Consider the following 14455-nt stretch of genomic DNA (forward strand, 5'->3'; position numbering starts at 1 on the left):
TACTAGATGATTTTTTTAATTAAAATTTTTTCAGTTATTCAGCATTTAATTTTTCTCCTCACCTTTTCACCCAGTCCAATAGGAAAAAAGAAAACACAATTCTTGTAAGAAATATACACAGTCAAGGAAAAGAAATTCCTATATTAGTCATACCCAAGAATATGTGCATCATTCTGCATATTTAATACATCCTCACTGTCAAGAGGTGTGAATAGCATTCTTTATCACTGGTGCTCAGGAATCATGGTTGTTCACTTCATTAATCAGAGTTTTAAAATCTTTCACAATTATTCATTTTACAGTGTTGTTGTTATGGTATAAATTGTTTTAGTTCTACTCACTTCACTCTATATCAATTCATATAAATCCTTCCAGGTTTCTTTGAAAAGGTCTCTTTCATCATTTCTTACAATAAAATAACATTTCATTTCATTTCTATACTATAATTTGATCAGTCATTCCGCAATTGATGGACACTTTGACAATGGATAAAGAACCACTCTAAAACTTTTTATATGCATTGGATCTTTTTCCTCTTTTTTTTGGTCTCATTAGGGAGATAGGATTAGTAGTGATATTGTTATGTATAAGCTTGTGTGGAGTTCCAAATTGTTTTCTAGAACAGTGGGAGTGCACAGGTGAAATCACAGATCTGATCCTCTCCTTTTCCCATCACATTTTGATACTTGGCAATTTCAAAGAAAAGACAGTGAAGATGATGAAAAAAAAAGATGGAAAATATAGTTAGCAGTAAGGAATGAGAGAAACCAAAGACTTATAGATCATATTCCTTAACTCTCTAAGTCATACTTTTTTTTAAAGACAAGAATTGGAATATGTTAGACATGGCAAACATCAAAAAATGCCACAGAAAATGAAATTAGTTGCATTTTAAATGATTAGACATGATTTGGTATGAAAATGGAAGTCATTTCTGAATCAGCTGTTAGCATATAATCAGACCACCCATTTGCCTGGGCAAAGACTGAAACTGATGAGTATAAGAAAAAATTAAAAATAAGAAACATGTGCAATTCAAGAAATTAATGTTCACAAATGGAATGTGGAAGGAAAAAAGTATATTGACATTAATTATAATAATTTTATAGAGACGTTTAATGAAAGTTAATTACCATAATGAGGAGATCTCCAAAGCTAAAATCTATCTTAACTTATAAACATCTTGACTTACTTTGTTAAAGGGAAAATATATATGATTTGTTGCTGTTTAGTTGTCTTTTAGTCATGACTGATTCTTTGTAACCCTATTTGAGTTTTTTTTTTTTTTTTTTTTGACAACGATACTGGAGTGATTTATCATTTCCTTCTCTTTTATAGATGAGGAAACTGAAGTAAACAGAGTTAAGGGATTTGCTTAGAGTCACAGAGGCCAGATTTGAACTTAAGACTTTGAACTTAACATATATTCCAGGACCACCATTCTAGCTACTGTGTCACCTACTTGCCCTAGTAGCCAAAGGCAATAATATTAATTTAGAATATAAACTCATTTGTAAAATTTTCCAAAGGATGACAGAAGTTGCTGCACTCAGAGTGAAATGGGAGTAGATGACCTTAAAGATTCCTTTCACTTCCCAGGTTCCATATCTACCAAATTATAATCTTCAGGAGATGATTGATTTACAGATGGAAGACTCTTGAGAAATTATTTAGTTCAACCTCTCCCTCCTCCATTTAACAGATGAGGAAATGGAGGTCAGAATGGTGAAATACCTTGCTTAATGTGGCAGGCAGAACTGAGATGGGAATGGATCGATCCTTTAGTGCCTTATAAATTTTTTCAGGATGTGTCTAGGACAGCCATTCTTCATTTTCTTCCTGGATGTCCTCATGACTCTCTGACCCTTGTCACAATAACACAATAGCCTTCTTGTCCTAGAATTTCCTTCAGTAACTGGGGTGAGATTGTCCCTTTGTCATGTTGAACCCCCTTCTCTCTCCCAGTGAGTTCTTTCTAGGAGCCTCCATTTTGGGGAGAGATCCAGGCCAGCCATTTTTCATTCTCCTACCGGCCCTGTTTCTCACTCTCTGGACTTCATCAACATGTCTCTATCCATAATAATTGTCCCTCCCATATTCAGGTAACTTTTCTGCTCCCTTTCCCCATTCTCTTTTCAGATATCTTTTTATTTATTATTTTCTCCAATGCCTAGGTGTGTCTTGCAGCCTGGAACATTGCTTGGCCACGTAAATATAATAATTGGAACTGCATGGATTGACCCTTAAGTATATACATGCTCATGAAGTTGATGGGAAACACCCTACTCCCTGAAGGACGAGACTAAAGACACTTACCTGGTGTGTGTGCAGACAGGACAGTGTGCTTGATTGATGGATTGGGTGGTGGTGGGAGGAGGGACTTGGAATTCTTTTTTTTTTTTTTTTTTTTTTCCAATTTCATTCCCAAACCTGTATCATTAGCCTAAATGATTTTTTAGCCTCTCCCTGCTTCCTTCTGACATCCTCCCTCACATCCCAGTCTTGGTGGCGAGCAGAGTCTACTAGAAGGTTCATTTTCCTTTGCTCAGGAGGCTGCTGAGAAGTTTCTCAATTCCTGGAGCTCCTTGGCTCAAGCTGTTTACTCTGGTAGGGCAAACCAGCTCTCTAGCCCTTCCCCACTTCCTTTTTTATCCACTTTTTATCCACACAGTCTCTCCTTTGCCCCTCCCCTTTTAAACCTTCTCCCTTTTCTTTTCTCCTTTTTCTCCTCCTCCTTCCTTTCCCCCCCCCCCTTCCTTCTCATCAGATTCCCTATCCACTCCCATCTCTGCTTATTTTATTTTCTTCTCATATCATCCCACCTTTAATTGATGTTCCAAACTATCTGACTGCCCCTGGTTCTGGTTTCTCTGTCTGTGTCCTGGGTGTGTATGGGCCCCCATTTCTGCTTTTAGGAAGAAAGTTATCTGAAGTAAGTTTTTGTATCTCCTCGTTCTTCTGAAGGACAGGGTTCTGCTCACGGCAAGGCTGGGCCTTGGGTTGGGGGATGATTGACTCTGGGTGTGTTTTAAGACAGGTCAGTATGAGGGGAAGGGAGTGACAGACATAGTCAGACCAATATCATCCTCGTCCATCCTGCTCTCCCAGGTCCAGCCCGGCTCTTGGAGGGATAAAAGTCTTGTGCTGGAGCCCCAGGGCAGGACTCATTCACCTCATCTGTCCATCTGTTTGAAGCTGCTGAGACCATCCGTCCTGATCATGTCCCGTGTGCCTTTTGGTGCCCATGGAGGCTTCAGTGCCCACTCTGCTTGCTCTGCCCAGCTGGGGAACTGGCGCAGAGCTGGCAGCAGGGAAGCAAAGACAAACGGTGGCTTCAGCAGCCGAAGCTTTTGTTCCATGGGAGAGGCGAGGGGCCTCTCTAGCAGAGGAGACAGAAGCTGGGCGCCACGGGGCAGATTTGGGGGGAAGTTTGGGCAGGGTGGGGTTGGGGCTGGTCTTTGTCCCCCAGGAGGCATCCAAGAGGTCACCATCAATCAGAATCTCCTAAGTCCTCTCAAGATTGAGATTGACCCTCAGTTCCAAACTGTCCGGGCTCAGGAAACCCAGCAGATTAGAGCCCTCAACGACCAGTTTGCTTCCTTCATCGACAAGGTGAGGGTCATTGCATTCAGTCCCCTACAGCTACACTTTCAGCAGAGAGATGGTTCTTGGGCCCAGGTGTAGAGACTTTTGAGGAGAGAGGGATTCTGGCTTCTCTCCATGACCTGTCCAATCATCTTTCAAAGTTAGACAATCCCCTTCCCCCACCTAGCTATCATATCCCCCAACAGCCTTAGAAGCCATTTCATCTTGTGGGATATTCCAGGGGAGGGCTGCAGGGGCTGTTGTTTATACATATTTAATCAATACTAGGATAGGTACTTCCATTAACCCTTCCAAAAACTCTAATGTTCTTTGTAACCTGCCAAAGGGGAAGAAAGATCAAGTTAGAGACTTGATTTGTTTAATTAATCAAGAGACAAGTTCACTAGGCTGACCAACCACAGAATTATAGCATCTTTAGACTTTACCTGACCCCACGAAATGAGTTGACCTTGGAACTTAGCCAAAAAAGTGGCAAACGAGTCTTTTGACAGCAGGATTATACCTCCCCTCTCCACTGTCCATTTTCAATTTTGAGGCTTTTTTGAAGGCCTATCAGGGGTCCTCAAACTTTTTAAATAGGGGGCCAGTTCACTGTCCCTCAGACTGTTGGAGGGCCGGACTACAGTAAAAACAACAACTTTGTTTTGTGGGCCTTTAAATAAAGAAACTTCATAGCCCTGGGTGAGGGGGATAATCGTCCTCAGCTGCTGCATCTGGCCTGCGGGCCTATGTTTGAGGACCCCTGGCCTATATACTTGACTTTGGAGAATTTTCAAAATCCTTCTGTTTGTGTATCAGGTTCGATTTCTGGAACAACAGAACAAAGTGCTGGAGACCAAGTGGCAGCTTTTGCAGGACCAGGAGGGGATGGGCGGCCACCTTCAAACCATGGAGCCTTTCTTTGAGGCTTATATAGCCAGGCTGAGAAGGCGACTAGAGCAGCTCCAGGGGGAACGTGGATCACTAGCCTTGGAGCTGAAGTCTTGTCAAGAGCAGGAGGAGGATTATAAAACCAAGTAGGAAAAAACAACTCCTGATCTTCTCCCCCATCCATCTTCTTTTCCTGAGGGCCCCAAGGAGGTGGACAGAGAATTAAAGCAAGGAGGAAGTTCAGGGATTATTTAGTTCAACTTTCTGATTTTGCAAAGATAGACACTGAAGTCCAGAGAGTCGATGAACTTGCCTCATCTAGCTAGAAAGTAGCCACACAATCTGGGTCATTTAGTTCTGGGACAGTTAGGTGGTCCAGTAAATACAGTTCTGGACCTGAAATTGGGAAACCTCATCTTCCTCAGTTCCAATCTGGCTTCAGACATTTACTAGTTATATGACTCTGGGCAAGTTATTTAACCCTGTTTGTCTCAGTTTCCTCAGTTTCCAGTTTTCAGTAAAATGAGCCAGAGAAGGAAATGGCAAACCCCTCCAGTATCTTTGCTTAGAAAAGCTCCAATGGGGTCATCAGGAGTTGGATATGAATGAAACTAACTAAACAAACAACACCTAGTTCTAAGATCTATGCTTTTTCCACAATACCCGGCTGCCTCTCCCAATAGCTCTCTGAACTCAGGAAATTCCTGTTCAGCCACTGTGAGTCAGTGGGGTTCAGATTCTGACCATTGGGTTGTCAGGATGGGAGGGAGAAGGGTCATTGAAGACAGCCCTTAGTTTCCAGCTTCATTCATGCCCCTGCTGGAGTTTCACTTCCCTGACCAGACCTTCCTCTGTAAAGGACCTGACAATAAGAGCTGGGATTCAACATGAGGAAGGAGCTACTTGATGGGAAAGATAGAAAACTTCTTAAAAAGCATATAGAGGCTTCTGTTCTATAGAGTTTAAAGACATGGGAGTAGGGAGGAAAAAAGGATTATATCAGGACTGACTGGTTTAAAGCCAGTAGAACAGATTGCATGACCTCTAGGGTACTTCAATCTGTGTCTTCTCATTTGAAAGGTATGAACAGGAGGCTTTCAAACGTCCCATAGCTGAGAACGACCTTGTGGTTCTCAAAAAGGTGAGAATACCCTAATGTTATTTCCTTTGATGATGATGAATAAAAAATAACTTACATTTCTATGGTGTTTACTGTGTGTTAAACATTGGGCTAAGTAGTTTACAAATATTATATTTGATCTTTACAAAAAACCTGGGAGGTAAGTGCTATTATTATCTCCATTTTACAGATTAGGAAATTGAGGCAGATAGAAGTAAATGACTTGTTTAGGGTCACACAGCTATTATATGCTTGTATTTCAATTTGAATACGAATCCTGCCTCTGAGGGAGTTCCCAGACCACTGGATGAAATAGAACACACAACCCTGGACATACATACTCACACATATACGTATACAAAAAGCTAGGGGTTGCTGAAAAGATGTTTAAATATTAGTTCTAGAAGAAGAGGGAAGGAATTATTTAAGAAGAACTGGCTGGGATTAATCAAAGATGACTTCCTGGAAGATGAGAGTAAAAGTCATTGTTATGAAAGAGGGGCACCCTATATTCAATCCTAATGTTTTCCTGTAAGTTTAGGCAGAGATTATGAGAGGTTTTGTAAAATGGGGATAGAGCTGGAGCCTAGGATAGAAAAAGGTGGCTATTATAGTCTAAGCTAGAAAAAAGGAACCAGGCAGCAGTTAGCTGAGGTCTCTTGCCTCCTTTTTTCTCCCTAGGACACAGATGGTGTTTACATGAGCAAGGTGGAACTACAAGGCAAAGTGGATACTCTTCGAGAAACCATCTGCTTTTTGAAACGTATCTTCAATCAAGTGAGGACTGCACAGAGTCTGCTGAAGGCCCACAGAGGGGAAAAGGGAGTGGGACAAAAGGGGGGTAGGGATGGTTTCTGTTACCAAATTTCTGAGTGGCCAGGAGGGGTACCCCTGTTAGACAAATTTGCATATTATGTTTCTCCAGACTCTATTGCTTCAGAACCCTCCCATTCAATATTTTCCTCAAGCCTTGGTCCTCCTGGCCCCAGATTCCCCATCATCCTCATCCCTATGAATCCTTCACAACTTTTACTTTATTCCTTATTCATTCTCCTCTCCAATAGGCTAGATGCTAATCAAGTCCCTTTCTAAGTTTCCTCTGGGTTCCTGGCCTATTATCCTGGAAGGTATCCCTCATCTTTCCCCTCTACCTCAGTGTCTTTCTAGCACCTGCCTTTCAACCCCTTCCTCCCTTCAGTGCTCTTACTCATTCCTTGCCCCTCTTCCAAGTACCCTTCAATCCTTTCCTGTTTCTTAGGATCTCACCAACTCCTCTACTTCTCTTCTTCCCCCTTTCTCTCCCAGTATCTCCTCCCAATCCCTATGTTCTTCCAGAATCAGTTAGATGGAACACTGGGCTTGGAGTCAAGAAGACTTGCATTCAAATATAGCCTCAGACATTATCTATATGACTCTGGCTTAGCAATTTAACTTTTCTCTGCCTTAGTTTCCTCAACTGTAAAAAGGGGATAATAATAGAACCTACCTTTCAGGATTATAATCCTGAGGCTCATAAAATACACTTTCCTTTCTTCTCCCCTTCTCCTGTGCTATACTGTAGCCTTCTTCTCAATTGCCCCATAAGCTTTTTTCTTTTTCTCTTTATTCCATTCTCCTACAGCCCTCATCTTCTTTTCTTGATTGTCCCACCAGCCTTTACATGTCTCCTTGGGATGCTTATTCCTTTTCTCTAGAATATAATACCTTGACACCTCTCTCTGCTCAGTCCCTATCTTGACATGCCCTCATTGGTGATTCTGAACATTGATTCTAAGATTGTATTGGCCTAGAAGCTCATATGCAATTGGGACTCCAGACTGGAGTGGAGTACTCAAGATAATACTTTCTCTCCCTACAGGAACTCAGTCAGATTAAGACTCATGCCAACGATGCTTCAGTGATTGTTTCTATGGACAATAACCGATACCTGGATCTGGGAAGCATCATTTCAGAGATCCGAGCTCAGTATGAACTTATTGCTCAAAGGAGCAAAGCAGAGGCTGAAGCCATGTACCAGACCAAGGTCTTTGTCCTGGCATTGTCTGTCCTTCCATTCACTTTTCATAGTTCCTATCTAGAGGTCATTTGAACTTTCTCCCAGTCATATGGCCTGTGCTGTCCGGAAGGAGTCTGGGAATTTGGTGACTGGATATATTCTGTGATGTGATATTCTGCTACTGAAAAGAGTTAGGTTAAGGTGCCATTGTCCCCCTCCTCTGCAGGGATTGTTATGAAGAGGGGAAACTGAACGATGTTCAGTGTCCCCTGAATGTCCATCCATTGAGGAGGCTCAATCTTTGAATGCACATTCTTATATGTCCTGGAGGGGAGAACTGAAATTCTTTCAACGGTCTAACTTAAATCCATCAATGGACATCATAGACTTGGACATGGGGAGAAGTGGTTGTACATAGGGGATCTAGAGTATTCAGGATCAAAAGTGATCTTGTAGGTCACCATTAGGGGATAGGGGGCCACAATTGAGTGATAGTGTCATCTCTGCTTCCTTCATTCAGTATCAGGAACTTCAAATGTCTGCAGAGAAACATGGAGACAGCATAAGAGACACCAAGATTCAAATCACTGAGCTGACCCAAGCAATTCAGAGACTTCAAAATCAGATTGAGAATATTAAGAAGCAGGTAGGTTCTTCTGGTCCCCCAGACCCTCTTCTTCTCCTTTAGTGTCTCCATCCAGTTGCTGCCTTTTATGTCCCTAAAACCTAAAAACCTATCCTCCACAACTACTGCTTCTCTTTCTATTGAACCCCCCAAAGACAGGACTCAACCCTCAATTAATAAGGAGTGTAAGGAGAGAAATTCATTTCTCCCCTTTAGTATATCGTTTAGGATGTAGCTGTATGATTATGGAACCATAGCCTTTCCTGTGGGTGATCTGGCCAAAGGTATATAAATTTTGGTTGTTGAAACCTTGCAAAATATCTTGGAGTTTATGGGTTAGATTTCTTTTTTTTTTCTCTTCCCTACTTATTTATTCTATGATAAAAACTGCAACAATTAACTCATTTGATCCAAGTAGCTTCATTTATGATTTCTTGAAATATAGTATTGGAAAACTAGTTTTGATAAAGCTCATGGGTGTTCAAATGGATCTGCTTGCCCGTGACTAAAACCCAAATTCCTCTGGCTCTCACTGATTGACCAACAATACGTTACACCCTAAATCTCACTTGGATTATTAATTTTTTTGGTTTTGATGATTTAGACTAAGTTTAAATTGCAATTTTTTCTGTTTTGACCAGAAATCCTGAAGGTTTTCTTCTCCCAGATTGATTTTTTTGACTAGGTAAAAGAGAGCCCTCCCTTGAGGCCTATTTATTACTTAACCTTAAGTGGGTGTTGCCTCAGACAAACTGAGACTTGGGAAAGATCTAGCTTAAAAAGACCAAGATCTCCCCTGCATCTAGGACTATCAGCAATTGTTTTGCTATTAGACTCAGATGACTCTGGAAGAGAGAATGAGGTTGGTGACTTGCATAGCCCTTGCCTCATTTAAATTCAATTCACCTGCAAGTCAAGATATCACCCTTCTGATGTCACTGGTCTTCTTGAATGAAGGACAAATAAATGTAACAGTTATGTGAAAAAGAGATCCTAAGTATTTTATCTGGAGACAATTCCTTATTTTCTCCTATAACCCCAAGTAACTGAATAATATTGCTAGGTAAGGGACTATTGACAAGATCACTTCTTTGTTTTCTTAACTTCTTTGTTGTTAGTTTTGAAATTACTATGGATTTATCCATTTTAGCTAGAACTTCAAAGGGAAAGTATTTTAAACCAAAATGCTTAATTCTTTCATCCTACCTTAGGGAAAGTAATATAGAGAAAGTCTAGGGGTAGAAATGAAAAAGACAAGAATTAGGTGGGTACTTTGCATCAGTTCTAGGGGTGATGCTTTTCATTGTGTGTGTGTGTGTGTGTGTGTGTGTGTGTGTGTATGTATGTATCAGAGAGAGTAGAGTCAGGAAATGGGATGAAGAAGCTGGATTTCCTTCTGACTGGACTTCTTATAGGGTAGTTTTATGGCTTGTTACAAAGGTCTTTGAATTCCCAGGATATCAGCTCAGAGTCTTTCCTTTCTCCTTTGCCAAGTTATTCTCTAAATCATCGTAGTTTGGGTTACAAGTTCCACTTCTCTGAATGCTCAGATAGTTAGCCCTCAAATATTCATCCTGATGGAGAAGCATATTGCCATAGACAATCACAAATATTGGATAATACTAAAATGTTTCAGTTTTTTAGAATACAGTTTTGGGTTCTGTCATGTGAACATGGTCGGGAATCTGTGCATTCAATAATCAATCAAATACTAATTGGGTATGGATTCCATGTCTTATTCCACTCTGATAATCTGAGAATTCACTATAATAACACCTCACCTTTCTATGGCACCTTATGATTTATAATGAACATTCCTTACAATAACCTTTTGAAGTTTAAGATATGGATAATCTAATCACCCCTGCTTCAGAAGTTAGAAGTAGGAGTCAGAGAGTTGAAGTAATATGCCTAAGTATACCTAACTAGAAAGTGCCAACCTGAGATTTGAATCCAAGGCCTCTGTCGAACAGTCTAATGGATTCACTCTTCATTCTATTCCCTGATGCCCCTTTTCTCCCTAATGGTGAAGGCTCCTACCCCTTCAGAAAGAGCTAGAAGGTTGCCCAGCTTTACTCTATGATAAAGAAGGAGATAAAGTGGAGGGAATTAACTGAGGTCTCCATCTTGGAATTCACTACTTAAGTGAGGAAAGGGAAATTGGAACACACGCAGTTTATTTCCAAGTACATAGCAGGCTGAAGGAAGTGCCTTGTGATAGCTACAATAGTTGATGATTTTCCTCTCCCAGAATGCCACAATCCAGTCAACCATCACTGATGCTGAACAACGTGGAGAACAGGCCATCAAGGATGCGCAGGTCAAGGTGGTGGACTTAGAGAATGCGCTTAAGAAAAGTAAGCAAGACATGGCAAGACTGCTCCGAGACTACCAGGAGCTGATAAGCACCAAACTGGCCCTGGATGTGGAAATAGCCACTTACAGGAGACTACTGGAGGGCGAGGAGTGCAGGTAACTGTGGGGACCTTGAGGACTCTGGGATGATCTAGCAACAATCTGATGAAGGAACTTTCATTGAAATACTTACCCTCATACCTTAGGTCATTTTCCCATTTTGAGTCAGTATTCAGATCTACAAAGAGGGATTATGAATTGGGTCCTGGGAATTCTTCTTGGCCTGTGGGTTGGTTGCTTTTATGGATTCAGTGGATCCTGACTGAGATTTTCCTCCTCTTGTCCTTTTTCAACAGGATGTCTGGGGAATACATTGACAATGTCAGCATCTGTAAGTGCTGGTTGACTTCTGAGAGGGAGGTAGATGCTTTGGTATTGCTTTAACCCTATAAAGGGGGACAAAAAAGAAGTCCCTGTATTATTAATAGATGCATCTTTCTTTATAGCAATGGTTGGTGGAGGTACCACTAGCTCTGGAGGATGTGAAAACTCGGGATTCAGCTGCTCCAGTGTTGTTGTTGGAGGCTCCCATTTAGTCAAAGACCCTGGTTCTGGATCCATGTCTGCCTCTGGTTCTGGCTTCTCTAAATCCAGTTCCAGTTCTGTCACTGGCACCATCTTGAAGAAGACAACTATGTCAACTTTGAAGACTGTCATATACTGAATGACAGAGTGGATCCCAAAGGCAAACCCTTTAATGGCCCAGACAGAGTTCCACAATTCAGAGCTTTCCCTCCTCAGCCAGCTGGGTCCCTTTTATGTTCCCTCATAGTTCCAGACATTGATCAATGCTTTTTCTTTCCCACAAACATTAACAGCTCAGATTTTTATAGTTTCATTTTCTCACAATGTCTCTATAAGTCATGTAGTACAAATATTGTTATACCTATTTTAATGACAAGGAAAAGGATGATCAGAGACTTTATTGATTTACTTGAGGTCACATAACTATGAAAAGCCAGACTAGGACTGGACCTGTGCTAACAGGGTAGAAAGAGTATTGGCTTTGGAGGACTTGAGTTCAAATCCCAGCTCTGTCACAGAGGTACAAGCTCTCAGGCAATTTGTTTAATCTCTTTGGGTTTCACCTTCAAACAAGGGTTTGCGATTCTGGAGCAACAATAAAGTTTATTTGTTTCCCAGTCGTGAAGAGCTCCTTGTTTTATTTATTTATTTTTTCAGAGAATTTTGAGGTTCCAGGGTATTGTTGTCTAGTGACTCTAACTCTGAGGACTGGGTTCAAATCCAACTTTTGGCATGTGTTACCTCCATGACCTTGGACCAATGGGTCATGTGTTCTCTCATGTATAAAATGGTTTCTGAGGTCACATCTAACTCTAAATCTAGATTCTGATGAATTTCTTCCCCAGTTCTCAGCTTAGAGTTCTCCTTGTTATATATTTATTTGTGTTTTTATTTTTGTTGCCTGGGTTTCCTTTCCTTCTTTCCTCAGTACTTCCTGTTTCATACCCAAATGCAGAGAAGACTCTACCCAGTCCATAATCCTTTTTTATTATGTTAGATTAAGCTAGTCCAGCCTGAACAAAAGTATTTCTTAGATTCAGAGAGAGTCTAATCTAGATCCCACCACAGATAGAAGGAACAAGTGAGGAAAAACTATATGGTCCCACTGACAGGCACAGTGGACAAAGTGGTGAACCTGGAGTCAAGAAGATCTAAGTTCAAATCTAGCCTCAGAATTTACTAGTTGCTGGTCTCAGTTTCCTCACTGTAAAATGAAGACAATAATAGCATCTTCCTTCCAGTGTTGTTTTTTAGAATCAAACGAGATAATATTTTTAAAGCACTTAGCATAGTGAGTGACACATAGTAGGTTGTATATAAATGTTTATTCCCTTCTTCTTTCCAAGACCAAGAGTAAAAAGAATTAGATTCCTTTCAGACTTTTTCTCCTTCATTGTGTAATTTTGGAAGACATTGGTTAAGCCCCTCAGGTCTCTCTGGTTTCCATTTCTCCACTTCTTTGACTCTTGTGGGCCCCCTTATTTTTTGGTCTGCCTCTCCCTGGGATCTATCTTCCAACTTTAAGCTGTTCTCAGCTAGGTCTTTCGAGTCAAATGACCTTCTAGTTATTTCCCTTCCTATTCTTTCCTTTCTTGCTCTGTCTCTCTGTCTCTGTTTCTGTCTTTCTCTCTCTCTTTTTCTTTCTCTCCTTTTCTCCCCTCTCTCTCCTCTTTCTCTTTGTGTCTCTTTCTCGTCCCTCTCTTTCTCTTTCTGTCTTTCCTCTCTTTCTCTGCTTTTCCTCTTATGCCTTTCTTCTCTCTCTTATGCCTCTCTCTCTCTCTCCTCTCTCCTTTCTCTTCTCTCCTCTTTCCTCTTTCTTCTCTCTCCTCCCTTCTCCACCCTTCAAATCTCAAATCTTGTTGAGTTGTGTTCCTCCCCTGTAACAAAGAAAAACCGAAAAACCAACCAACTAAGCAACCACATCTGACAGCATATGCAACATTCTTTACTGGTAGTTTTCTGCCTTTAGTGCTTCATCTTGTTCTCCAGGACCAAGATTAGTCATTGAAATTCATTTGAGTTCAATTGCCTTGTTGTTTACATTATTGTAATCACCGTGAATATTACTCTTTTGGTTTTGTATAATTTCACAAACATCTTCTAATGGTAACTTGTAAATGGAGTACCTCATGATTCTAGGTTCACACAAACGGGGTTAAATCCTGAATGCTGATGCAATGAAGGTCATCCCTTTTCTTTGGCCCACTGCTCCAATGTGGTGATGTTCCAGGAAAGCCTCCCAATATACTAGAGTTATAACTCATGTAGATTCTTCAAATGTGGCCATTAGGATACCCAGCTTCAAAATAAGCTTTCAAAGCAAAAAATACACATTGTATACAAGACAGTTCTCGCTTTATCCCAAAGAAAACAGGGAAGATTCAAAAGACTCTCAGGAGGAAACACATACAGCACATTAGTTTTCCTTAGGGGTATGTTGGTAAATGTCTAACAGTCAGCTCTCCTAAAAGGCACAGCACATTTTTAATTTTAATCTGCATTGTTAACATTTTATTAATAACTTTCTTAAGTCAAAATAATCAACAGAAAATAATCAGGCCTTGATTTGTAGTGTTTGCTGATATCTAAAGTACAAATATTCACATCGAAAATTTAATGACTGGTTTATGTTAGCTGGTAAGATCTGGCTTTAGCATATCTCTTTCTGAAAGATAGAACTTAGAGTTACCATCAGATCAACTCTTTGACATTTTAGTGATGCTCTCTTCTCTAAACTCCTAAAGAGTCTCTCTAAAACTCATAATACCATTCTGTGCTTTAGATTCCCTCTAGAAGATGGATATACTCCAGGGACTGTGTATAGACAATGCCTTTTTTTTTTTTAACAGACTCTCACTGTCCTAATAACTTGATCTTTTCTCTCCAATAAACAGGAACAATGCATACTATCTTTTTTTTTCCCTTCAAGGAGCATCAGGAAATCTCCTTATTCTTCTAGAATGTCCAACTTCTAAACTTGAGAACTCTTAAATTTTCCTTTTCTGATTAGAACATTTAGATTTTGAGACTCTAATACTTAGAGAATCCTTCTTCTCCACAAATGAAGTAAAAGTTCAAGAATATTATATATGTATTACTCTTTTTGGATCAAGTTGGCGAACTGACCTCTGCCACATGCTTCTGCTGGGAATCTATCCGTGCCCTTGTTGCTACTGTCTTTTGAGTTGGAAAGTTTGACTCTCTGGACCTCTTCTCCTAGGCTGAGAGCAAGCACATGACATATACTACTGCCACAAGTTGGCCAGAAACCAATTGTTTTTGTGGGGGAGGAAATTGT

At 40.6% G+C, this 14455-nt stretch overlaps 1 protein-coding gene across 1 annotated transcript; it reads left to right on the forward strand.

Annotated features, from left to right (window-relative positions):
• The first annotated feature begins 3119 nt into the window (after positions 1 to 3119).
• KRT78 (keratin 78) lies at positions 3120 to 11769 on the forward strand. Its single transcript, XM_012551747.3, has 9 exons — positions 3120 to 3612; positions 4405 to 4622; positions 5557 to 5617; positions 6278 to 6373; positions 7455 to 7619; positions 8113 to 8238; positions 10469 to 10689; positions 10929 to 10963; positions 11079 to 11769. The coding sequence occupies exons 1-9, from the start codon at positions 3220 to 3222 to the stop codon at positions 11294 to 11296; spliced, it is 1533 nt and encodes a 510-aa protein (XP_012407201.3). The 5' UTR covers positions 3120 to 3219; the 3' UTR covers positions 11297 to 11769.
• The last annotated feature ends 2686 nt before the right edge of the window (positions 11770 to 14455 follow it).

The sequence above is a fragment of the Sarcophilus harrisii genome, chromosome 5 (genome assembly GCF_902635505.1).
Source record: "Sarcophilus harrisii chromosome 5, mSarHar1.11, whole genome shotgun sequence".
Classification (NCBI taxonomy): Eukaryota; Metazoa; Chordata; class Mammalia; order Dasyuromorphia; family Dasyuridae; genus Sarcophilus; species Sarcophilus harrisii.

What these genes read in the sequence shown, in the direction of transcription:
- KRT78 (XM_012551747.3), top strand. Translation starts at nt 3,220, where the DNA reads ATGTCCCGTGTGCCTTTTGGTGCCCATGGAGGCTTCAGTGCCCACTCT. An exon ending in ACCTTGTGGTTCTCAAAAAG is followed by an intron (nt 5,618 to 6,277) that starts GTGAGAATACCC and finishes TTTTCTCCCTAG; the next exon opens with GACACAGATGGTGTTTACAT. An exon ending in TTGAGAATATTAAGAAGCAG is followed by an intron (nt 8,239 to 10,468) that starts GTAGGTTCTTCT and finishes TTCCTCTCCCAG; the next exon opens with AATGCCACAATCCAGTCAAC.